At 38.6% G+C, this 27,735-nt stretch overlaps 1 protein-coding gene across 1 annotated transcript in view; it reads left to right on the forward strand.

The window, feature by feature from the left end:
* VAT1L (vesicle amine transport 1-like) overlaps positions 1-19,609 on the forward strand; it is a 56,958-nt gene extending 37,349 nt beyond the window's left edge. The window contains exons 8-9 of the mRNA XM_009573163.1: positions 16,884-16,967; positions 19,020-19,609. Of these exons, the coding sequence (XP_009571458.1) occupies positions 16,884-16,967; positions 19,020-19,118 (183 nt within the window). The 3' untranslated portion in view covers positions 19,119-19,609. The remainder of the gene's footprint in view (positions 1-16,883; positions 16,968-19,019) is intronic.
* The last annotated feature ends 8,126 nt before the right edge of the window (positions 19,610-27,735 follow it).

A 27,735-nucleotide genomic window follows, 5' to 3' on the forward strand; every position in this document is an offset into this window, starting at 1 on the left:
ATTTCAGTCGATACAATGTAATGCTAAGCTGAATGAGTATTCACACATAAGCATTAAACTTGTCGTAAACTAAATCAATTTTTATAGCAATCACATTGGTACAATACTTATGTGGAGTTAAGATCTTTAATATAGGCTTAGAATGAGAATTTTTTAACAGTGCCAGGAGAAATATTAAGTAATAAAGCAAATAGGACTGCAAAATACATTGTAAAACTGTTAACTAACGAACAAGATAAATTCAAATACCTTTCATCTTACCTAGATGAACGATTTCAATCTTACTGTAAACTGATGTAGCTCAAACTGAGGATAAGCATGAATCATACTCTCTAACATTACAACTGTATTACGATTTAATATATTGGTGGGTTTTGTTTAAGTATAATTTTAATGAAGTTACAGAGTGGCACCCAATGGTAGGATCTGACTTAGCTTTTTGAATAATCAAAAAATACGATGATGACTTATGAATAGTTAGATTTGCAGTTCTCACGGTACTACTTTCTGAAAGAAAAAAAAAATTATACAAGAAATCAAAGGAGAAATATTTTCTCATTTGGATCTTTAGAGACCTTTGGGATTTACCTTGATGAGTTTCAAGAATTTACATAATTGATTTACTGATTAGGGATGGATTTTATTGGAGAGAATCCATTGTTACGGAGAGTTTTTTCAAAGACATAATATTAATGTGCTCTTGTAACTGATCCTAGTAGGTGGATTTGTATATGAAGCTTCTCAGACTTTGGAAATTATAGTGTCAAGGCTTTTTAATGATTACGTCTTTACTGTCTGGAAGACTGAATGTTTACTGTATTTTGTAACCAGTAAGTTTAGTTCCCATGGTTTGGAATAGTGGTTCTGGAATAGAGCACAATTTCTTCTCCATAGTAATAATAAAGGAAGACTTAAAGTTCCTTGGAATAAGCAGACAGGTAGTACAGGAATTTCTAATTTTTTATTACTGATTTTAAGATCACATACTGTGAAATAAATAGCTCAAAATAGAGCTCAAGGAGAGTCTGAGGAATATGTGATAGAAGGCCTTTGTGAGTAACAATATTTGACTGACTTGAATTGTTTAGAAAATATGATGAAAAGTTACAGTAGCAGAAGTCATGTTGGTCACGGGTTTTGTGCCTGACTTCCAAAAAGATCACCTGCCATTTAGGAAAGGTAGGGGAAGAAGCACGTTTTCATGAGGCAGGATCTTATTACAAGGTTCAAGTAGAAGAAAGCAAGGCACAGTCAGCAACCCCTACTACTGCAAGACAAAGAAGAGAGGCCACGACAGGGAAGGTTAAGGGAGAAAAAAGGGAAACTGCTGTCACGCAGGTTGCAGTGCTTTAAGTCTGGGTGTAAAAGCATTGGTGAGAAATAACTGAAAAATATCAGTGGTGCTGGTAAGCTATGGAGAAGTCTCTAATAGTGAGACTGTAGAAGTGACTTTTTTGTGAAGATCCAGTTATTGAATGATGGTTCTGGTGGATTAGAGAACTGGAACAAGCCTGGAAGACAAATGAGGTGGCAGTCATCCAGACCTTTAGCATGGAGCGCTGGTCAAATAATGAGAGATAAAAAAGGACCTTCCTTTTGGAAAGTTTTCTGTAGTTTTGCAGCTTCCTAAAACAAAGCAAATCCTCTCTAGTGAGGTACACACAAAGAAATATCTCCTTTATATAAAATAAACTGTTTTGTTGCCAATAAACAGAAATCTGAATAAACAGGTACTGATAAAAGCTTGGGAAAGAGCAAGAAAGTAACCACATGTGGGTTTTTGGTTTTGTTGTATCCAGAAGGTACTTGGAAGGGCTTTTGGTCTAAACATAAAACTGCAAAAAAGAATAGCTTTTTTTTTGCCATAGTAGCAAAAAAAGTGATAGTACAAATTGTCTTTTGCATACGCACACAAACCCAAATGGTGTGTGTAGGTCTGCATCCTGGAATGAGGCAGAGTAACCAGTACTAAAAACACATAGGAGCTAAACGTCCGTCTTTATTCATGCCTCAAACGTCAGTGTATCTGGGTGAGTTCAGGTTGCATTATCCCTAATTTGATTGCATTTGGAGCATATGAACAGTCATATGAGGTCAGAACAGGGTTTCATCTACACCAATATCCAGCTTCTAACATGACAAGGACTGTTGGTTAGAGAGACAATAACAGAAGTGGCAAATAGAACAGGCACTTTGAGCTTTCTGGAATAATTTTCTTTTTTTTTTTTTTTTTTTTTGACTCTGAACACTAAAAATTGTAATAGCCTGTACACTAAAGCTGTGGTATGGTTTAAAGGGCCATCTGACTGATGCACTAGCACACAGCCTATTCCTGTGGACTATGTAAATATTGTGTGTTGTTGTAAAGACAAAGAAACCAAGGCATGCAATTCAAATATTTTGCACGCGCCCATACAGTGAAGCAGTGTTAAATCCACAAATAATATTCACAGGTGCTGTTACTGTGAAGGTTTAACACTGCCATTAATGTAAAGTCTGCTGTGCCTGGAAACCTCGGGAATCAGGGCCCCATAGTTGCAAGTGTTGCTTAAATGAAGCGGAGTCCCTGCAGAAAAGAGCCTAGTCTTTGGTATTTCATTTATATTCTGGTGTAACTGCATACATGTACAAAAACATGGTAGAATTGGCATTGATTCTTCATAAATGCGTGTTCAAGAATCGCCTAATATTTTGCAAGCTGTTTTGTTGGGTTCGTTCCTCCCCCCCCAAGTGGCAATGTTTGTGCCCATTTGCCCACAGGCAGAGTTAAGACATGGATTGACTTGGAACACCTTGAAGCTAGTTAGCTCAGAGGCAATTCAGAATATTGTGTCAAAGAAAAGATTCTTCTTTAAATAGTGTCCTGCAAGTGTCTAGACAGTCTGTGTGAAAAGCTGTGGTTCTGGAAGTATTTCAGACTTGAGTTCTTGTATGGCTGTGAAACAATATAGTTCCAGAAAAGGCTGTCCGATCTTTCACTTGTGTGTGAAGAGGGATCTCTGTTTGCCAAATTCCCACAGAGAAGTAACCAGACAGGATTGCTGCTGCAAGGCTGTGCGGAGGAGATCAACAACATTCACCTTCTACAGGCTAGGCATGGTAATTAGAAAGACAACAATACAACACTATGCAAAGCAGTATGCTTATAATTAAGTCTGCATGTTCTGGGGGTGGAGGAGGGGGGAGTTTAATGACACTCTAACTATTAGAGCATGCTTATGTGAAAGAGAACAAATGAGACATAGTTGCGGGTTGCTGCAGTTTTTCTCCAAACGTTTTTTCAGAGATTACAACGCAACATTGCTGAGGCAAGAGTTTAAAAACTGATGTCATGGAGCTTGATAGTCAATAACCACATAAAAATGTCTTTTTTTAAATTGCATAGTGATGAATGTAATAAACTTTATTTCCTGCCATAAATTGTTATAACAGATTGTGATGGAATACACCAAACTGAACATTGTATACGAATTCAATTTAGGCAGGAGACTGCTGCATCTTAACCAAATACAGAGGGCCTCTTTCTTTTGCCTGCGACTGCCAGAACTCCAAAGGAATTTTCCCCAGTGTAAGAGCTGCTGCTGCGGACCAAACCAGACTCACTAGAGCGGAATCCGAACCACTACACTTTTGAATACCCCAAGGTTCAGGAGTATGTGGGCATCCCACTGGGGCAGAGTTGGCTGCAACTTACTATAAGATGCATTATGGCTCAGAATGGAGAAAGGTACCATAAAGGTGACCAGTTCTGAGCTCCTCTACTTGTGGCTTTGATGTGCTTAAAGCCACCTTCCTAGTATAAATTGGGACCAGGATATAGTAATTTCTACCAGCAATCCCAAAGACTCAGACAGCAGCTGGGAGTCAGTGGCTCACAGGCATATAGTGGCAACCAGAAGCGTGATGTAGGAGGGATCCCCCTTTGGTCAGTGGATTTGAGGAACTTTTCAATCACAGTAGTTCTATATCTCTTCCATACAACACTCTGTGCTTGTCTTCAGACTGGTTAACCTCAGTATAGAGTCAATATGTTTGTATTGTGCTATCGACTAGACAGTCTGCTGCAGAAGATTTGGGTCCAGGAGTTCTGGCTTTATTGTTGCTCTAAAAGAAATTCCAGCTCAGGATCCTTAAATCTTCATCCTAATTCACAAGATGTGGCTTTTCTGCTCGAGTGTGTTCCAGGGATTTCTTCACCAAATCTCTACCCTTCAGAAACAACCCCTGACTTTGAAAGTAATAAGGTAATTATTTCCCATATTAATGCAGAAAAAATTCTTTTTCTTAAAGCTTATGTTAATAACAAATGATAATGAGAAAAGCTGTGCTGTGCCAGTTTAAATCAAAAATAGCTTTCCTTCTCGCTCTGTGCAGGTTTTTCTAACATAATACACATAGTCTTATAGAGATGTTCTTTCTATAGCACTTCGCTTCCAACCAAAACACTAGTCTTTAACTGTCAAAGTGCTGAATACTCCTGAGCTGTCCTAACTAGCTGAAATTCTCCATGTTGATGGATCAAATTTCAAGGTCTTTTCTCCTCTTTTACCATGTAGGAAAGCTCCCACCAAATTGATAATCTAGGCGCTGCTGTTTAGTACTTCTAAATATTTAATTTTATGTTGGTTCTGCCTTTTTTCTGCTTTATCCCTGTTGACTCCATAAGTAAAAGCTGGCAAGATTTGGCTCGGTTATTCTGTAATTACAAGGCTTTAAATCTCTTTTTCTTTGAATTTTACTGAGGCAAAACAAATACTCATTGACGTCAGCAGGAGCTTGTAGGAATAAGGAAGGAGTGAAAACAGCACAGTTCTGCAGCTGTAGCTCTCCATCTAAAAGATCTATAACTTAATAGATATCTTCAGTTGCTGAGGGAGAACTCAGAATTTGCCTGTAGCGTCAGTTTTTATTCCTTTGACATTTTTCTCGTCTTGGGTCTGGTTTTAGTCTTGCTGCCATGGCAACATACAGTGAGGCTAAAAGGTATTCCAGAGAAAAGGTCTCTCGTCGCTGATGGGCAGCAGAAGGGAATAGAGGCTAGAGCTGCTGTTTGCAGCTGTGAGTAGCCTTGGAGGAATGAAAGGGATTTTAAAAGTGCTTTCTATTTGCATGTATGCAGGCAAAACCATTGGTGCAAAAGTTCAGCATAACAGAGTATAAGCAGGTGAGTTGAATAAAATAATTTTTTATTTCAGATGGATACTAGCAGGATGACATGACATGTTAGCTTCACAGCAAGGAAGTAGACTCCATGACCCAAGTTATTTTCCTACTCCTGTGTCTAAGATACTCTAATCAGCTCAAAATCATTGCTAACGAGACTAACTTTTTAACACTGTAGCAATTGATTTTGGTTGTGTCCATGTTTTCCTGTGAAACTTTTTTTTCAGTAGGTGTTTGTGAAAATTGGGCCCCAGATACCCTGAGTTTGATGTGTCTTCTTGCATATACTCAGTGCTTGATTTCTGCATGTTAAGAGCTTGCAGTATTCACCATGGGCAGGAATAGAGCCTATTCAAAATCCTGTAAATATTATGCTTCTTTTCCATCTGTCTTGCAAGATGCTGCACACCCTCAGCATCCAGGAGAACAAAGAGAGTTTGAGAGGTCTCGTTAGAATTGATGGTGTAGGTAAGAGAGGAGAATCAGCCTGGGAAAGAGAGGGTAATACAGGCCAATTGCAGGTGCGGGTTTGCCAGCCTCCCATATACCCAGCTCCCACGCAAACAGATAATTGGAGGATTTTGTCACAGCAGTTAGGTCAATTAAATACTAGAAGCACTTTTCTGCTAGTTATTCTGCCACACAGTGCGAGGAAAATATTCCTATCATGAATGCATATTATTCCCATGGAAGTGTGTTGTGGTCAATACAGGTTATTCCATTTCTCCCAAAGGAAATAATCCCTACAAGCAAAAGGATGGTTTTGTCCAACTGTGTCTGTGGTAGGGTAATTGTCAGTAATCACATCCAGGCAAACAGCTTTTCTACAAAAGATTGTACAGGAGACTTAGCCTGAGAAAGGAAAGCATTGCAAACTCTTTTTTTTTTTTAAAAAAAAAAAGCTTTAAAAAAAAGTCAGCATGTTTCCCAATGAAATATTACTCCACTTAATCATATTGCATAAACATGAGAGAGACATTTCAAGATTAGCAAGGAGGAAATATGCCAGCAAAACAGTAGGACTAAATTTTGACAGATGTCACTTTTGAGAGTAGAAGGACACAGTCATTAGTGCAAAGGAGCCCAGTGACTGTTCACCGTGTGTGTGTCACAGGATATCCAGGGAGTCCGTATCCTGTCCCTTCTCTTAGCCCAAGCCATGTTGACAGGACTGTGGCAAATGTAGCCGAAAAGGGAGGTTTACTTTTGCTCTATACTTCCTGTGCCCTAACGCCCTGGCAAAATCTGCATGAAGTAGTATACCAGTTCACTTCCCTCAGAGCTGCCAGCAAGTTAAGAAACTGTTACCCTTGGTTTCTTGAGTTTCCTCCCTTCCACAGACCAAAGCTAAACAGACATAATCTAGAAGACAGACTACACGATTTTTCTTTGTATGGAGTGCTGTGTTGAGTTTTAAGCACCATATATGCCAATGACATGAAAGAAAACTCTTCTCCTGGTCTGAGAAGAACATCTGCAATTATAATGCAGCTCACAATTCATATTAAAGACAACATAGTTTTGTAATAGACCACAGCAGTGAGTCTGATAATAAAAATCATGTTGCCTTAGAGCACTAATGAAAGCTATAGTATTAAAGATTTGCTTATGCAGTATCTCAGCTAGAATAGACTGCAGTATACATCTTTTTCTTCATTACTGCATACAAATGATGCTTAAATAAATATTACTGATATTAGTGTTTGTAATTCTAATGGAGATAGCTCTGGGCTCATTGAAATAGTGTCTGTTAGGGACAACAACAGAACAGAACCAGCTGTAGAATGAAAAACTGGCAAGTTTTTAATTCAGATTATTCTTTCATAAATTTGAACAAGATTTGGATCATTACCTGTGACACTTGGGTTGCCAAAGTAACCTTGACTAGCCGGCTGATGTTTGCATACCGCATGACACTATCACCATGGAGATCCTGTCCATGTGATTTCGCAGACATGATGCAGTTGCAGGCTTCTCAGACACACGACAGCGAGCAAGAGAGGAATTAATTATTGGTAAGGAATGCTCTTGCAGACAGGTCTTCTCTCTGTCAGAGAGAGCCTGCACGGAAGTAATACAGAAGCTAAACTTCTCCTTACTGTTTTAGCTGCATATAGAGGACTAGGGCAAGGGTAATAGGAGGAGGATCTCTTGGCTTTCATAAGGAAAATACTGAGTTCTCCTAATGGAAGAACTGTTATGCTCTGCCGAGATTGGAGGAGTGGTCAGAAAGTGCTGACCTGTGTGAAAATCATGTTTGAAGGATAATATTTATTTACAGAAAATATGTTCGAGTAATTGAAGCTTATTGAACACTACTAGTATTCCTTTATCAACTGAGACTTTTATCCTCTCCTAATACCTGCTCTTCTCATTCACATGCAACCTAGTGATGTCAGGGAAATTACAGCAGTGGAACAGGGAGTGAAATTTGTTCATATATACAGAATATTCCAAATTCTCCTCAAAAAGTAGATGTCATACTATGTGCTTTCCTTTCCAACATCTACTGAACCTCACAATAGCATTACAAAGTAGATTTTGGACCTGTTCTACACAGCAATACCAAACCAAAGACCATGCTGAGTGTTAGAAAGATCCTGTGAGATAATTTGTATTTCTGTGTCTTTTCTAACCTATTTCTGAACTAAGGCTTCTAATTTTAAGTTCTAGCACATGCCTGTATGTTTAGACAATTATCTAAATCCCTTTGCTAGTTTCTGTGTTTCTTGTATTTGGCCTCTGTTACTGCTATTTCTTTCTCTCCTGAACTTGAAAGTTCTTTTGTTGACAATACAGTTCAAAAAACCAAACAAAACTTCGGAGAAAAGACATGATTCTGTTTCTGATGGTTAAGCAGGCTAAATGGGTGCTCCCTCCTTTCTCCCCATATTCGGAGAACAGAAGTAAGAAAGCCTCAGGATAAAGGTAATTTGCTGTTGCAAAATGCTTTGTTCCACCTCTGTTACTTATATGTGAAATTGGCTGTACAATGACAGATGGTTAAAAGGTGCTGTTACTATTTCTGTGTGCTACAGCTGTGATGAGCAGGCTTGGCTATGATCAGTTCGGGGTCCTGTTGACATGATATACAGACCCCTAAGAAGATACAGTCCCTGCTTCAAAAACTGTCCAAGAGCATCATGTGGAATGAGCCAGTAAGCGAGGGAGCATGGGGTAACTGTTACATGACTATGGCTGCTACTTCGCAAATAATCAGCTGGTTTTAGCCTCCCGTGTACGCCAAAAGACACTTAGGAAGAATTTGAGGGGTGTAGTGACGTTACCATTTGGAGGATTACTGTAAAGAATCCCTAAAGCACCAGCTTTGGAGATGTCTTTGTTGGATTCTCTCTTATGTGTAAATGCAGCACAGGAAAAATCGTGCAGGTGCTTAAAATAATACTGGGTAAAGGTGCTCATAGGAGGTGATGTGGGCAGAAAGGACTTGGGTTGATGGCCAAATGCAGAGAATAAATATTGCTGCTTCTGTCTTCACTTTTAGTCTGAAGAATCAGCTGAAGGATTAAGGAGGAAAGGAACATAGCTGGAAAAGCAAGACTTGGGCTGATCTTTGCAGCGCAGGTTTCAATGGATGAGGGGATTATTGCAGGGCTAGAGGGGAACTGTCTTGACATGCTGGAAGGCTTGGACATTTTCAATGTGTAAACAGAGGACAAAAGGTGATTCTTTGAGATGATGTGTGAAAATAAACAGCAATATCGAACCTAAAGGTGTGGAACTAATGAGAGGAAAAATTACGGTTGTAGATCATAAACTAAATTGATGCTCTTTTCCACTGTGCCCATCTGGAGATGAGGGACATTGCTTTTATTTGGGGTGCTGATCACCGTTTTGACAACACATAGTGATACAGCGTTAGAACAATTGATGAGTTTAACAGATTACACTGAGATAATTGAACTAATTTCACTTCTGGCTTGCATCAAATTTGTAACTTTGGCATAAGATTCTTTAGCCTTTCATACTATGGCCTAATTTACCAACAAGGGGAATGAAGGATTCCTTTACTGTAAGCAGAAATCCTTTCATATAGCTCAGAGAAACCCACTATCACCAGAGGGGTGATAGTACAGAGTCCTCTGCTGCCATCCAATAAACCTGCCTTAGCTGAGAGCGAGGGGGTAAAGAAGTCATCTGCAAAAATGAAACTGTAATCTGTAGACGGCAGTTTGTGCAACAAACTGCTTTCAACATCATGGAGTTAAAAGAATATCCACTCTTCTATTGCACCAGTGTCTTTCTATTCCCTTTTTTTCCCTGAAGTAAATGTATATAACTTTACTAAAAAAAAAATTGATAAAATTCATTATATTACTGAGCTGAACAGCTTCATGTAGGATGATGAAATCATTATGTTTTGACGTTCACACTAGGAAGTTTTTCCATGGCATGTTGCCTTAATTGTTTCTCTCTACTAAACATCCATATTACTAACGGGCCTAACGCTCCCAATGTGTTACATTGGCATAGCGAGTGGTTTAGTGTTCCAACTTTGCAGTCTCTCTTATTTTACTCCTGAGATTAGTTCCTTATACGAGCCAAATACAGAAACGGATCATTATGTTTAAAATAATATCCAAAGGCTTGAAAATAGCATCCATTTCTTAGGCAGGCTGCATTTATCTTTCACACTGTGAAATGGTGCAACAGATAATTAGTAATACATTTTCCATTTAACTTTTCCTATATTTATAAAGCAGTAGAATGCTTTTGCTATATTCTAACAACAAAATGAAGTTCCGGAGACAACTGAAAGTCAGCAAGCATTTATGAATACTGCAGCAGAGATTACTGTTGGCTCTTGATTTCAAACAGAAATTGTTTTGGCAGAACAGCCAACAAATTAGTTTGAAGTAAAATGGGTAAATAAGTGGAGGCTTGACTATAGCAATACCAAGTTGAAGCATAATTGTTTGTTTCAAGCATATATTATTTATAAAGGGTCAGACTTACATCCAGGAAAACAACTCTATTGAGGAACTTTCCAAAGTAATCATGGTCTCAGTACAGTTTGCAAGCTTGTTCTGTAATGGAGATCCAAGGTTAAATCATAAGACACTTTCTGGAAGGCACTGCACTCCTCCCTTCAGCTCACTTCGGTTGCAGTCTTCAGCAAATTGAAGGATCAGTGCCATGACTACCAGGACAGTAGAGGTGGAGGCCTGAAAAGAGTGACTTAAGATGAAAAGCCAGGCAAGAAATCTGTCCCAGTTACTAATGGGAAACATACCCCAGTTACCTGTAGAAAACGTAGTGCTAAAAACAAACAAGAAAAATCCAAGGAGAACATAGGAAAAAAACTAGTACTAAGGCAGGTGTACAAGGTGCATTTCAGGAAAAAAGTCTTCTAGTCAATTTAAAACGGACTGTTTTTATACACTCCCACCAAAAGCTGTAGAAAACCAATGCAATCAGAAGTTAGCTGCAAATATCCAAATATAATGTCGTAATCTGATAGCATATTATGTTACTTGCTCTGTTTGGAATATACCTTGTTTTTCATTATTTTAGATTTGTAGAAATTATTTGAATAAAAAAATGTATCATGGCTGCTATTTTTAATTTCAGTATGAAGATCTTTTTTCTGGTCTGAGTGGTTACAGGTAATATTACGTGCTTAATTTTGTGCTTTTTTTACATGTATTTCTCTCATAGAAATGTATTGCAAATTAGTTAGGAGTGCTGACAGAGCACTTCATTAAACTTTTGTAAGTCATTTGTGGATATAATGCGATTTCTAAAAGAGCTGGTTTCTTAGTTGCAGTATTAGTACTTTACTATTAGTACTCTGCTATTATTAGCACTTCACTGTTTTAGAAATGCTAGTAAGAAACCAAAATCATTTTTGTTTTTCTTTTTTTTATGCAAGCTTGTACTTTATTTTAAATTAGAATTGCTGCAGCTCACTAATGACAGAATGGCTACAATAAAATCATACCATGTTTCCAGTGCATACACTACTGTTGTATTCAGTGGAGGAAAATAATTTATGGTTGTTATTGTAGTGTATTCTTTTTTGCTTTTAGTGAAATAAAAACTTTGCAAATCATATGGTCTGCCATGAGGTATTAGCTAAAGAAATATGGAAATCTGTCTTTCTTTTAGAGATACTATATCAATTTAGCGTATCATTGCTACAAGGAACAGGAAATCTTTTGTGTTTATAATACCATGCTATTTCTCTTTAACAATCTCTGGAGCTAATGTGATACTACTAAATTAGTTGTTTTGTTAAATTGAGACTATATAAGCATTTCCGTGACAACTGCAGTGACAACTTCATTTTTTTACAAAAAGATACCATTTTAAAATTGCACAGAGAAACTTTAAAAATGATTTAATTTTTAAATTAAATTATGTTTAAATTAAATTTCTTCTTTTTGGCTTATTTTGGTAATAGGTAGCATCAAGACCTAAGTATCAGTAATTTCAAGGTACATAATCAGTCTTTCTAAAATGATATCAAATTCCCCAAATCCAATAGAATCAGCAACACTGAATGAATCATTTTAGCAACGTACTCCATTGGAAAGATATCTTTAAAAAAAAAACAAAAATAAAACAAAAAACCCCACACAAAACAAAGTAAAGACCAGACTAATCTTTTCTGCATCACAAAGCACAGAAGTAAACACTCACCCAAACCACACAAACAGAATACCCCAAAATACATACACCTGCCTAGTCTAAGCATTGTCCTGAGATGTGCTGAGATTTTCCTGTTGATTTCTTTGTGGTGCTCTTGTATGAACTGGAGAGGATTATAATATTCAATAATTTTAATATTTTAGTCAGTGAGGGAAGGCTGAGCAGAATGTTGCATGCCATTACCCTGGGTGTGGCATCATTTCTGAATTTGCAAACAACTATTAGCACAGCCAGTTATTGTCAAAGTTCTCATTGGGAGGAACAAGTATTGAGCTTTCTCAATCCAGGTTTTAAAAGTCTGTTAGACCCACATGGAATTCCAGACTTATCCATGGTTAGAATTTCCAAAATCCTGTTCTTTAGTGTATATTATTATCTGCATTGCCTTTGAAAGCCTGTAGTGCTCAGATGTTTCAAAGTAGGAAGACAAGGCAGGTATCCGTCCCTTGAATCTAGAACCCAGTGTGCCTGGTCAGCTTGCTTTTTCCTTCCTTTTCTGTTTTAGTTTGCATGCAGAATTTTAAAAACATTAACTTTTTGCAATACTTCTCTCTATAAATATTGTTAGAGGAAGGCCTCATTGTTACAGCTTGTTTTTGAAGACAGAGAAAATCTAGTGTGGTAGCAGGTGAAAGTATTAAACAGTATTCTGAACATTACAATTGTTGATTAAGGTAAGTGCCTCAGCTTGATTTTGAAAAGATTTGAGGCTGGAGAAGATGAGCCTATTTGAAGTAGAGTAAGAATTTTTAAAGAGGACACCATATCCAAGCTTCTTGATACTTTTGAGGAGTACCCCAAGAGAGACCCCAAGGTGGTGTTGGAGAGGGTTCAGTACAGCTGTCAGACTTTATACTTCCAGAGGACACAGCTGTCGTGAAACCTCTTTTAGAACATCTCTGACCGGTAGCAGAGTAAGGGCACTTCTGCCCTTACTCTCCTACCAAGGTTTATTGACAGTAATTGTTGCTCTTCTCAGTATGATACACAGTACAGATGGACAGAAATGGCTCTGGTCCAAGAGAAGCTCTGAGATTCTGACCATAACATCCCCTCAGGAAAATACACTTGAATAGGCTTTTTCACAACAGGCCGCCTTTGCCAGCTTTGTGATGATTTTTTTTTTTTTTTTAATCCTTATTATCCTGTGTTTGTATCAAGATGACTTTGAAGAATTCTGTTGATAGCATTGGTAGCATAACACCTCTTTAAATGTGCAAGTGTGTGTTAATAGATTAAAATTTTCAAGAAATGTTGAAGCTGCTAAATTTTGCCTATAATGCTAACAGGGTGCAATGGTTCTGTATGTTCCCAGTTAAGCTCTCTATATTTTATATTCCTTGCCTCTCTGCTTGGGTCCAGCAGAGTGGTACGAGGAAGGTGCTCATAGAAGGCTCAAAAAATCTGCAGCACTTGGGGAGTTATGATGGAAAGTAAGAATTTGAATATTTCTCACAGGGCATGGTAAGCATGACTTGTAAAGGACCTCAAGGTACATTGGTTTTGTCTTTCTAGACCATGTTTTTTGTTTTACTATGCAATAATGACCTCATTATTGCATATGAAATCTTAATTTCCAGGTTCACTGTCATTGCTGAAAAACACCTGAATAAGGATATATAACATATCCATGACTCTATCATTTGTAGGGCTGAAAGGGATAGAAGGAATATACTTGTTCAAAATTGTTTTTCCAATTATAAAAGCATATTCCCTAAAGCATATGCAAATTGTTTCAAACTGGGCTAGCAAGATCCTTTTCTTGTGTTTGTTATCATTTTCCACTAGACTGAACAGATAGGGGAAGGTGATTCTGCTCTAGAGTATGCTTAAAAACAGTATGTCAAACTAAAATACGAATTAATGCAAGTGTGCTTGAGGGAAAGGGCAAACTTGGGATTCCTTTTATTTTTCCTTTGCTATTAATCATTTTCCTCTACTGCTGCCTAAGAGGGCCTGTGTTGCATTCATCAGACAGTGGCTGTACAGCATTCTGGGTCTTGTTTCTCAGTAACTGGTTTGCCAGCTTTCCTTACGTAAATAACATGGGAAGTGGAAGCATTTTCCAGTTGTCCACTAATGTGTAGAAGTAGTTCTGATTCCAGTGCAGAGCTCTGTGATACATATTGTGTCAATTTGGGGTCTCTCAAGGCTAAAATCTGTAGTTCAGCATTAGTTTAGACACAAACCCTCTAAGGGCTGAGCTATACTTGAAAGCAAACAAAGGCCAACAGAATTTGTGTCCTTTATTCCAATGGAAACTCTTTGTATTAGTAAACACTCCCTTGCACTATTTCCAATCCAAGAGCCCTTTGCTGATGATACTGCACAAGAAGAAATTCAATTAACTCGTCTATATAAACAAAAGTACATTGGATCCATTTACTTGGATTGGAGCTGACAAATGCAAATAGCAACCAATGTAGAATAATTGATGAAAAGTAATTTAGGGACACAATTCTGTAAGAAGAGAGAAACCCTTTTGATCCTTGCTACTGGAAGGGATATTTATTTTGAATCAAACTTCAACCACTTCAGAGAACCTCCAATAAATTCCAGTATTTCCACATGCCTCACTGTACTACCAGTTAAGCCTGGGTCTGATGATAACCAAGTGCAGGGTGATTCACCATCTTCATGGGTAACATGCAAACACTCAGGCACAGACTTAGCATAAGCTCTATACCATACTCTGCGAAAGGCAGACTATATGCAACACTTAAATGTTGACATGAAAAAATAAATGCTTTTATATAGCCTGCTTAGAACAACTTAAGCTTTAACCATACTTGCATAGCAAAGAAAGTTTTTAATGCTCTCTGCTCTCTATAGTATAAGAGGAAATAGTTTTAATATTCAGGCACCTTGGGAAACAAGTAGTTGCAGTCTTGGTTGAAATAAGTGGACTGTTAGCAGCCATAAACATAAAAATTACTCATAAAATAGCTCATGGTCTCTTAGCTCAGACATGGCGTACTGAATGGCATTGCACTAGTACAGAATTTGACTAACTGGGTAGGTAAGTTGCAAATAACACTAAAATTTACAGATTTGTATCAGCTCTTCAAACTTCTTTTCAAATTTTTTATATATTTTAATAGCTCCGTCTGGACCCCATAGCCACTATTATTGTTATAAGTTTTATTGTTCCCTTTGCCTCTGCCTGCTGTTAGCATTTGCAAGCTACTTAAAAGTGTCCTGGAAACAACTCTTGAACCTTTCTCCAGAGTCTTAAATTTGATCCTGTGCATGTGAAAAATGCAGGGAAAGCACATTTTCTCAAATTTGCCTTGCTAGATATGATATAGTACAAATTAAAATAAATGTTGCATGCCCTGCGTTCCACATGATGTGCTGGTAATAAATTTCAATAGACGGGCAAGTGTGTTTGCTGATTTCTCCAATTCTGTCACATCTACGTTGGTTATTTATGCCATGCTGTAGACTCCTAAAAGCTTGGTTTGGCTAATAAGAATCAAAAAATAATACAGCTGCTGCTTCTTCAGAGTCTTTGTTGGATATTCTTAAAGGAATATTGTCCATAGTGCACAAGTCTTATGGGATAGTTAGGTATTGGTTATGCTGCAAGGTAACTTCATAAAAGTTATTGTGATTTTGTGGACAACATTTAGAGGTCGACATTCTATCCAGTGGGATTTATAAGACTGTGTTTTCCAAGGCTAGTTTACAATTATGCCCTAAGTTAGAAAATCATTGTGTTTTGCGGTGCAATTTTTCTTTTGTTCTAACAGATTTTCTTTTTTTTTTAAAGTCTGGTATTTACTAGTTGAGGGAACCACTTGGCCAAATTAAGGGTGTAATACTGAGTTCACTGCAGTCAGCTTTCAAAATAAGGCTGACAGATGGTAAAGACATTTTGTGCACAGCATCCATTAAATTTAATTGGAAATTGAAAGCTGAATTCACTTAGTATCTTTAAAAATCTCATACCTTCCTCTGTATTAGACATTCAGTAACGATCTTAGGTACCTGGACCCCAATTCACGCTTTTAAATGTATTGTGGCACCCACCTGTTCCCAAGTCAGCATATTGTTTCAAACTTCTATGCCATTATTCTTAAAATATTCAATAAAACTACGTCACAGATGGTAGATCCTATTAACATAAAACTCTTTCTTGTCTCAACGTATCCTGTTATGCCAGCGAAAAATAGTGTGATGTGGATATGAAACAGCCTTTATGTGTACATTTTCAATTCCTGAAGTTTCCCACAATGAAAGTGAGGAAACTCTTGATATCTTCCAACTTTCAGCGATTTAATAGTGGTCTGCATGCTGCACATTGAACATTCAGTGCAACACACATAATTTCAATTCATCAACACCTAGCTCTCATGAGTTCTGAAACTTCATACATCAAAATAAGCTCCTCTCCAGTGCAATAGTAAGAAGAGGTTTTTGTTCCTTTCTCATATGTGTAATTGCAGCCAGCTGTTAAATGTCTAGTCTTAGTGGTATCTGTAGGACATTACTTATTTAAAATTAAAAAAAAAAAAAGTGGAAAAAAGAAGGAAAGAAATACTCGCTTATGTAGTGAGAACCACAGTGCTGCATTAATCACAGCCACTGCCTGGATACTGCATTCCCTCTATAGGAATGCAAAAGAAATTAATTGAAAAATATCATAGGTCAATTAGAAAAACATTTCATACTTTCAGTGGAAGTAGGGTTTCTTGATAAATATTCTACAAAGAGAAAATCTAATGAACAACCTGTAAGGATTAACTCCCTGAGCCTGCATTTCTCTCTGCACCTCAATTAACCATTACTTTTGTACTACATTAACATTATGTATGTATTACGCTATTCAGAAACTGTCATCAAGACTCACATCCCATTTTTGCAAACACAATGCAACAATCAGGCCTTACAAATTCACTAAAAAAATGTTTAACTATTAATTTTGTTTCAAGTAGCTGTTTGAATGACCTTGCACATAGCATGCCTTAAATGTATTGCTGGTTTTGGAAGGAAGGAATTCAGGCTTCTCTTAGTGTGTGCCTGAAAATAGGTTCCCTTTCTTTCAGGTGAAGGAGGCCATGCAGAGAATCCATGACAGAGGAAATATAGGAAAACTAATTCTGGATGTGGAGAAAGCCCCCACTCCCCTGGTGAGTGCAAAGCACTACATACGTGGTGTACAGTCACACAAGTTAAAGCATGGTAGCGATCTTTGGGAAACGTCCCTTACGATTTTTTTTTTAAAACTGTTTTCTTCTAAATCGATAGCACCTAAATAGAACCAATAATCATCATTTATATTTTTAACCCAAAGTGAAATGCAATTGTAATTCCTAGAGTCCCAGCAGTTAATTTTCTATACTGAATGGCTATCTGCCTCTCCAAAAATGTGTCTGCAAGTCCTAGATCAGGATAAAACTGCCACATCTATTTCTGTCCCTGTGATGGAAAACAAATAGACATTTCACGTAATACAAAATTCCTGTATTAATAAAAATAAGTGGATTGAACAGAAAAAGACACAGTCAATATTACTCCAGTGTACAAACGTAGAAGTGCTTTCCGATTCCCATACAGAAGTCGGAGTGTACTTTTGGTAGGAATTTCTCTTACTTTTATTATAATATATGAAGTATAATATCAAAATACTTCCTTCTAGAAATGTTCTGAAGGAAGATATTTATGGTGGAGCTCTGGTCCACTGGATTTGGAGCACTTAAATGGTGGTACTGAAACATTACAGAGAGCAGTAGTAAATGAAAGTCAGGCTCCTGCCTAAACATTCACTGATGATGTAGGAAAGAAGATAATGAAAAATTGACTTCAAATCAATACTGATGTATGAAGTTTGATTTCAGACCTGAGATATCTCCTGTTTTGAAAGAACAGAAAAGAACCTGGAATTACAGTTAAGCTCTTACTTGCTCTTACTCTAAAATTGGCCCCAAATCTCATACAAAATTGCTGCAAGGAAAAGGAAGGCTTTTGGGACCTCACACATGGAAATTGGGCATTATTGTAGCTGAATTGCATCTTAAAACTGTAAACAAGAATCCCTAACACAACATTAATACATTTATTCCATCTGTTCTCTTGTATATTCACAATAGCCGTTGGTTAGAAGGTGATAACAAATCTGATACGCTTTCATGAACGGGTGTTAATTTTAAAAAAAATGAGCATTGCTTTTCTCCGTTAAAATCAGGTTGTGTTTGAGCTTTTTATTTTTATTGCCAGCAGAGGCTAGTAATCAACAGGGAAGTATAACATCACTGCATTTCTCTTTAAAAAGTAAATGGGTCCCTTGCTTAGTTGGTTTTGAAATCGGCTAATACAAGAATCTTCTTGTGTCCTAAGAGACGTAATGTTGGCGTATAAGTCACACTAATCTGTGCTGTTAAACACTACCACCTGTCCGGTGAACCAGACTCTTGTTGTGCCTGCAGAGACAAGTCACACCGACGAGGTGAAGTACCGGAGGGTCTTGCACCTTTACACAGCTTGTAATAAATATTCTCATGTGAAAAAACACGGTGTGCTCCTTAAGTGCTATCCTGAACTACAGATTTCTGCAGCTGCCTACTACCTGTACAGGCATCTTCAGTAAGATAGGGAAATGCAGTTTCTCCCCACTCCTGTACGATCCAAGATTTGCACTCTGTCATGGGTATATTCTGCCAGCATCTACATACCCACTGCTCTATAAAGTTACATTGTTTTTCATATAAAACAGTTGCGCTCTGAGTTTTCATGACACTATGCCTCATGTGGGACCAGATCCCATCCATTAGCTGGAGTTAAAGAATAGTGTTACCTGTTTCTGGAAGAGCAGATACAGAAGGAGTTGTAAACCAGAGGTCTCACACATTCTGTAAACTTCCTACACAGTCGTGTTTCCTACCTGAGAGCCTTAATACTAGTTTGCTACAAGTGCACAGATCAGAGTCCGCTTGTGCAACTGTCTTACAAAGCAGCTTTCTGTTACGTAATTCAGTTGTAGGCCATGAGGGAACACCTTACAATTTTAGCTGGAAGTGGTGTAGTGCCAACAGAAGTTTTGCACAGACAGAATGCTTATTTTTGTGTTGCAACCATGTCTTCTTTCATTTTTAAAGTCACTTTATCAAATGAATCAAACTGAAATAACAATGAATAAAACAATGTGAAAGATGTTCTGATGTCCTTCATCTTTCATCCTACAGATGGCCAACGACAGCACAGAGACAAGTGAGGCTGGAGAAGAGGAAGAAGACCATGAAGGGGACAATGAGAATAAAGAGCGCATGCCATTCATCCAGTAACAGCCAGAGGTGGTGGAAGCAGAAAGATTGATGAAGTAGAAGGGAACAAGACTGGGAAATCTATTCTGTGCATCAGTGAACAAATGCTGTAGTACAGTGTGTGTTGTATTTGTCTGCAGTCAGCTGAGCTATGAGCTGTTGATCATTGTTGTTTTGAACTCAAGTGCCATTCTCATCCAGTGCAGTATTATGACATTCCTGTGTAATACCCAGTTTCCCTGTAACAGTCCCATGGATTTTTCTGTTCCCGTTTAAAAGCCTTATTAACTTACTGTGTAATTTTAGATGGGCATCTTTCTCATGCAAATTCCAACATTTTGCATAAAGTTATTTGGGGGGGTTGGGCTTTTTTTGCAAGTTGGAAACAGTAACAAAAAAAATTCCCCACTTGCTGTCTGGAAGACTCTAGTAACTGGAGGGAAGATTTTCAGTTTGTGGATTTTTAGTGTGAAAATAGTTTTTCTTTTACGAACCACAGATAAAAGTTGCAAAAAAGATGAGTTTTCATTTTCCTCAGTCATGCTGTATCATTTTATAAGCAATCCTATCTTCATTTTCAAAAATACCACATTTAGAATTGGGGAATCTGAAATTCTGCAAGAAATCATTAATTGAGAGACTTTGATTAGTATTGTATAATCACATTAGTCATCAACACCAGTAATTAAACACTTCATTCAGAGTGCCAACTACCATGCTTTCCTGTTGATCTGAGCTATCGTCCTGTACATTACAGGCAAAGAAGGTCAGTGAGCCACTCTTTTTAGACCCAGAACTTTAATTGCCTGTAGCAATCAGCATTGTTATTGACAGATCAACATCTTCTGCTAAGGACACATTGACTCATCTGTGTCCAAAATCCAAACCAATTTTAAATTTCATTTTTAAATCGTATTGGTAAGGATCACTCATCAGTATGTGGAAAGAAATTCGTTGGTGGAGTTTACTGCTCTGAAATCGCTAATGTGTTGATCAACTGTCAAGCTGGAGCTGAACTGGTACAGAAGTTAACCCTGTTAAAAATGAGTTTTAGGCCTTAATCCCATCAGAAATTATGCACAGGGATAACTTTATCTAGGTGAATAGTTCTATCAAAAGCTCTGCTCCATATGTACAGTTATGTTTGTAATTATTTGCAGGATCAAGTATTCAAAGACCAGCTAGTCTTATCTACCTCCCACTAGTGGAAACTATATCTAAATATGACAAAAGTAAATATTTTTTCCATGTCTTTCATCTATCCAAGCAGCAGCTACTCAGGTCCTCAATTGTCTTGTTAAAACAATTATTTTAAAATGACTGCAATCACCTACCATAGAAATGCTAAAGGAATGTCAGAGACCTTGTATAATGCCATATATCTTTGAAGTAATATATTTTTTTTGAAAGAAAGTATTTCCCCAGGCATGGCTAGCTGTTCACCTAAATCTACAAGTATTCTGTAGTGATAGAAGTTAAAAACTAATACAGAAAAGTGGAGAGGGAGGGCTTCTCAGGCTTTTCTCAATGCGAAAGGACTCATGGGTCTGGATGACTTTTATGTGTGGTTTTAGAAGATTCTCTCTTGTTTTTTCTGTTTGTTTCATCTTGCTGCCTGAGTATTAATGTCCATCTCTTCGCACTGTACTCATGAAGTTGCTGTTCTAATACCAGATAATTGTGCAGAAAGTTCATTCTGAAGGAGTTTCCCTTGGGTTAAACAAATTCAAAAATAATGAGAAGAAATAACTGTGGAGGAGAGATGCCAAAAAAGCTTTTGAAATATTAATTGAACCAGAACTTCAGTTTTCTCTAGATGTTGATGCAGAACTTCACTATAGTTGATTTCCTTTTCAAGCTGGACTTGCCTACACTTCCAGTGCTGTATCAGGCCCAAACAGGGAGTTTGTCCACAGAAAATATATATTCAGTGAGAGTTTCCCATGTATTGGGCTTGCCAATTGGACTTTTAAGAAAGGCCATTAAGTTTTCACAACTCATAAGCTGACAACAGTAGGAAACATGCCCGATTTTGTTTTGCAGTTAGTGTAATGATGTTGTCCTGCAACAAACCTTAACATAACTAGGAATTTTGATTTGACGCCAAAGTGAGCAATATTGCTGGTGACCTTTGAGCTGGCAGTAAAGTGGCATTCTCAAGGCCTTAAATTAGTAGGGCAAGCAGAATAGCAAATCCGTTCTTCTGTTATAAACCGCAGTATGGTTGGCTCTACAGTTAAATTACCCTTCAAGAGAAATAAAGATGGGTGATCTTGGTCATGGCCACAGACACCGTAGGGACAACAATCAAATGAAATAATTTTGGCTAGTTCTTTTTGGTTTTGTTAGCAAGGCAAAAATACTCTTCATGCTAATTCATACCAATTTTAGGGCCATTTTCTGATCAGCAGAATATCAGGTAATTGCAGTGAGTACAAAGGAATACTTCTGGATCTACTTAAGTGCAACACAGATGAGTATTACGGTCATCAGCAAGCTAAACTCTACTCTGTGTTTTACTGGTATTAATATGGCATATATGAAGGTTACTACTGAAATGAATGGAAATTTTTCAGGAACCTGTTCTGGAAGCAGGATTTGTGCTAGCAGAATTTGGCCCACAAGCCCTAAGTACCTTTTAGAATACCACAAACAGTAGTATCGCATCTGAAGTGGTAGAGGTATATCATTTTGCTATACAAAATGACAATGCTGAGACTTGTTACTGACCAAGTCTTATTGTAGTAGAAATGAAGGTTTGTGCTTACTACTGACAGTGTTGTTTAAACAACTCTAAGACAATTGGATAGTTTCTTCAAGTGAAACAAATTATTTCTCGATTTGCCTTAAAGGAACTGTGAAAGCTTCTCTTTAACTTAAGCCTGACTGAAGTGAACTGAAACACTGTTTAATTGTATTTGTTGCTTTAGAGCTTTTGTTATATTGTGCCTACAAAGCAAATTATGTTTACATAAAAATATAAATAAAATATTGAGCATAGCATTATCCTTGGCTTACATCTTTTATTCTAATATTATGGTCACATTAGGGAACTGACTTGGAATTGGTTAAGAGGAAAATTTGAGGTCTTATTTTCCATTTTGGTCACTGAGGGATATACAAAGAATTATTTTTTTTTATTACAGAGTACATCGAGGTTATTAAAATAGCTGAGTGTGCTACTTACAGAACATTAACAATTTAGATATAAAATGTTGAATGTTACAGTCTAAGATACTCAAAACATTACATAAGCACCATTCGTGAAGTTTTCAGGGAAGTGTATTTTGATACGGATAGAAACTAGTTTCCAGAATTTTAGCACTCTGATTGCACTGGGAGACAGATTGACACACAAGTTATCCTCAGAGTGACAGTTCCTTTCAGAAATGAAGGTACTCTAACGGAATAATCTTAAAATAGGATCCAAAACAGCCACCCCCAAACTAGCTAATAGAAAGCAGGAGGACATGATTGAATCTAAAATCCCACTCTCCCTGGGTCTTGGTCTTAACTCAGGGATGCAAGGAGGCTTACACATTTTCTTTCAAAGAACTGATGACAGCCTGTAATGTCCCTGGAAAAATCTCACTTCAGTAGTTACTGCATCTGCTCTATAATCTGAAAGCTCATATGAACACTTGCTGATTGTGAAGAGGAGCAGAGTAAATTTCTGCCCTCTGTTTTCAAGTCTTAATAAGCAAATAATGATCAGTGCATCCCTAATCACAGGGTCAGGATAAGGCTGAAAGCAAACAGCCATAACCTTCTGCAAACTCTCTGTGATTACTAATAAAGCTCTGCCTTTTACCAGCTTTCCCACAGGGCCATCTATACTCGACTGTCAGACAATCTAACACAGAGGCTTCTACCAGGCAAGCAGGGATGCAGCAGGCTGCCTGTGTGTGGCATCTGGCCAGATAAAATGCAAAAATCACCCTAGGATACTGAGTATCCCTGGGTCTCATCTCATCCTCCATTTTGTACTTCCCCTCTCATTTTCTGTGAGCTTAGTGATTAATCCTGATGATTGTTTTCTGTCAAAAAAGATTCTTCTAGTATGGCTATGATTGCCAGCACACAACACACTTAAAACCTCCAGCTCGTAGAGAACCGTGCAGGAGTTTCTCCCCCTGGCAGCACCTAAGTCCCTTAGTGTGAGCTAGTGTTTTGTTTCACTGCAGAAAGAGCCAAAACAATCAACACTATAATTGCTATCCGCATCAAGGCACCTTTTTTCCAAGTAGTTTGTAACATTTAGGCAAACATCCTAATGTTCTCCTTTGAGAGAACAGGTTAAAGTATAAATGCAAATGTAGCTTTATCTCCTTAGTCTGAGCTGTTATGCTGATTGATTGCACTCAGTTGATCCTAACTAAGCCATTCCTTTCATGTTTACCTGGGCTATCTCTATCAACTAGCAAATGGCATGTTTTTCTGAACATTGCCTCAATCTTTGCCATTTGTAACAGTGCTGTGTGGGCACCTCACCACCAGGATGCTGTGCTGAAACTGGAAGGTGGTATGAGAACAGTGCAGATGATGAAGAGTTAGCGGATGAATGTATGAAGATAAATGAATCAGGTATGTCTCCGCCCAAGAGTAACAAGTGAGTAGAAGTTGTAGCATGTTATCTGTTGATTTATTTGTATGCTTGAAAGGGAGGCTGCGGGGTCGTTTGTTACAGGCGTGGGGTTTAGTCACTGCCCAGACTGTTGCGCTCCTATGTGGCAGCCTCTAAGGCTTTCTGGTCTTGCTCTTTTTTTACCACATCACTGGAAATCTGACTCACTTCAGGGAAAGTGTTCAGTGCTCAGAGTTCAGTTTAGCTCTTGTCTCTCTCTATAAAGCTGCAGAACAGCCCATCATCACAGACCTGAGAGATAAACGGGGCAGCTGCACCACTGCTTCCTACCCCAACCAGCCAGGCTTGCACAAACCTGAAAAAGGGAAGGTTCAAAAGATGCTTTTTACTGTACAAAAGGGTACCTGACACTGACATTGCTGTTGCTGAAGTCAGTATCCTCCTTGGAGCTACTTTAACAGCCCCCCACCTCTCACCAGCTTTAACATGGGGGTCCCAGCCTTTCTCTGCGGGCTTTCTAGAGTCCCTGCAATACTCAATAATCATCATTGTTCAAGAAAATTAATTTTTTACCTCCTGAAGAATACTGGGTCACGTTCACTTTCATCCCCCACAGAGAGTGAGAGACAAACTCCTAGTGGACTTAACACAGGTAGATTAACCCTTAACATATGGGAACCTTTCTTCTCTTCCACAGGCATTTCAGGCAAGATGAGAAAAAATGGCCAGGAACAAGCATTGCCAGCCTTCATAGTGATTGGCATGTCTCAAAAACTCAAACACCTGCCATCACATAAGATCAGTTTTCATTTAGAAAGGAACAGTCTTCACAGTTGTTGGTAAAAGCTTTAAACCTGACTGAACTAAAACATAACCTAAAGAGACAAATGAAGACTCTTTGATCTTGCAGCTTCTGAACCCTCATAAAGTTTAATGTTTGGTACAGACACCACCAGGCAAAGTTGCAAACTGGGCAGCCAGGGATTAAATGGGTGGGCTAAGAGATGCCACTGGCACTTGTTAGTTTAGGAACAGCAGCTGCCAGCTATAAAAAGGGGAAGAGGGTTGTGGTTTGGGTGGATGGGGTCTGTGACTGAGGAAGGGCTGCAGGGGTGGGAGCCTATTTGTTTTCCTTCCAAGATTAGCAGGGCTTTGATCTCTCTGGAAGAGCTTTTTTTTTCTTGCTTAGTGACCATGCTGAGATGCTACAATTAGCCCAGAAGAACTGGGAAAAACAGTGGAGGAAAAACTGTTCTACTGTGAGGGCTGAGGGGTTGGGAATAGGAGGTGAGCACTTCTCTGGAGGCAAGCTTGCACTTAGAGCTGCAGCTGTGAAGTACTTATGCCACCTATACCCACAGCTCCTGCAAGCTGCGGTGCCTGCCAGGCACAGGGGCTCTCTGCCGGTCCAAGGCTGGGCTGCCATCAATCAGTCTCCTGCTACCTGCAGCACTGCTGGGAGCAGCTCTGCCTCTGCAACCGCCAGAACTGGAAATGTGCTACGTTCTGCCAGACATTAGCTGTGTTCCTGCCAAACATCATTTTCCTGATAAGCTGCAGGTTCCAGAACAAATCATTCTGTGCTCTTCTGCTGGGTAATCTTTGTAAATACATTTCCCACATGGAGAGATGTGTTTCGCTATATAGTGCAGCAGTAAATGATGCAGCATCTTAGCTGCCCTAGAAGAACAGAGTGAGATGGCAGACATGCTGGATGCATTATTTATGATAAGGATTTCTGTACTTCCCCTGAAATGGCTAGCCCTTGGGCTGGCCAGGTGATAAGCTAATAACCAAAGAGTATTTGTAAAGGCTGGTGGGTGAAGTTTGCTGAATGGTGACTGGGGTGTCTTCTGGTAATACAGGCATCATGTGGCCTGGAGGACATGTCAGATCAGTGATGTTTTCCAGAGGCTTCTAGGAGAACACATTTCTTTTGTTGCTAACACAGAAGAGAGAAGATGACAACCGAAGTGTTTTTCTTTTCTAAGTCAGTTTGCTTTGGCAGATTATTTTTCTGTTTCTGTGCTGCTCTTTTTTTTTTCCTTCTAGTGTCTGCATTTTATATTAGGAATATTTTCGCACTTTAAAAAAAAAAAATCAAACCAATTCTCCTGCGACCCACCAAGTATCTCATTGGTCCTATAAAAGCATCCCTTTGAGTTTCTGGACCATTTCTATTGTAGACAGAAAAAATGAAAATAAGTGACTTGTCCAAGGCCATATTATTGCCAATTGGTTTAAGGACTTATGGTTCTCGGGCATTTAATTCTCCACTAACTGAAGGAATCTTGATTAAACCTAGCAGCTGAGCTGAAGTTTTGTCTCCATGGCTGAAAGCTGTGTCTCAAATCATACCTGCTCCAAAGCAAAGGATATGCACAGAACCTTATGCTGAATACCCTCAGCTGGACCCTGGCAGCAAAGCTCCATAGAAATATATGCAGCTGAGAGACAATAGTCTAAATTTTCCTTCCTTTCTCATCAAATATGATAGCTCAGTGCCTGAACCAACACTGAATGTGGCCACTATACGCATTTTCTACTATTTTCTTGATCATCCTCTCCATGTATATCTGAGTAATTGCCTCTGGTAGGGCACCACAGGGAAATGAGCAACCCAGATCCCTGAACCCAGCCTTTTCTGACAAGCAGTGCCTGGATTCAGATGAGACTGCAGATCCTGCCGTTTTGGCTTGTCCTGACCTCATGGGTGGAACTGGCTTGCTCCATCTGAGGATCAGATGGGAAATGGTGTTGCATACTGGGCTGTAAAAATGAATGCCATAATAAAGTCTGATTGCCAGGTGATGTTGGAACTGTACATCAGTGGTGTGTTTATGCAGTGTGTCACTAGAGAGAGGCAGTACTCAGAGACTCAGCATAGGCACGAGACAGGAGATTTACAGAAGGAATTGTCTTTAAGGTCTCACCTGAACGATCAATCTGCAACTGCTCACCTAAATGTATTAGATGTTATTGGCTATGCTGCGTAGCACTTGCTCTATCCATTTCTCACAGTCCACATATTAAATGTTAGTCTCATTTCAATATTGTCTTTCTTGCAGCACATTCCCTGGCATTGTAGGTTAATTTAACATACATTATGTATGCATTAAGAGCATACATAATATGATTCATACGAGATTTTTGATCTGCGTTTTGTTCAACATGTCAGTGATGTATAAAGTTATTACACAGTGTTCTGTTTGCTAATCATCAAGCAAAACAGGATAATAAAAGGATAATTGTTGCAAGCTTCCTTCCTTATTCCCATTAAGATGGTAAATTCAACTCAAACTGTAATCTCACAGGAGTTTTACCACTGGCTTTGATAGGGACAGCATCAAGCTGATCGGTCCTCTAAATGAACCTAGTCATAGCTGCAGTATTAAAAATTCAGGCAGTAATATTTATTTCCATGTCATAACTTTCGGGGGGGGTGGGGGGGAGGGAACAGGATTCTTTTTTTTAGTCCTTACTCAATTCTCCATATTAAAATACACTATATGCACTGCCAAACCCAGTTATCTTTCTTGATGATGCAGTATTGGTTTATACTGGTTTTATAGAGCCACTGGAGCAAGTAAGTGAAGTACAAAATGGAAAATCCTTGCACAAAGAATACAGCTGCTCCTCTGCATTTGCAGCTGTGCTGCTTCTGACGCTCCAGGGATCTCATGGCCCTCTGCCTTACCAGAGGCAGTGTGCAAAGGCTGGCCAAACTCCTGCATGAAGTGCCAGGTTGTATGAGAAGCTTGGATATGTAAAGCAAGCAGTTGTCCGACAGGTCCTACATTGAGAGATGAATTTGCTAGCCTTTCTTTAGAACAGCTGTTTTGTTTCCTGGTCACATTAGATCCTTTGCGAAGGGACTGCCTTGATAGAGACCATTCATTGCTTGCAACCTGGGGAGCATCTACATCAAGCAGCAGTGTGCAGTGCCAAGTTCCTCAAACTAATGGAGACCCAAGCTGTTAAGTCTATGTAGCAGCACGCAGCTCTGTGCAAACCTGCCAGCTTATATCTGGAAGCAGTCTTGCCATCTCAGCA

Source organism: Fulmarus glacialis, unplaced genomic scaffold (assembly GCF_000690835.1).
Source record: "Fulmarus glacialis isolate BGI_N327 unplaced genomic scaffold, ASM69083v1 scaffold38472, whole genome shotgun sequence".
Taxonomy (NCBI): Eukaryota; Metazoa; Chordata; class Aves; order Procellariiformes; family Procellariidae; genus Fulmarus; species Fulmarus glacialis.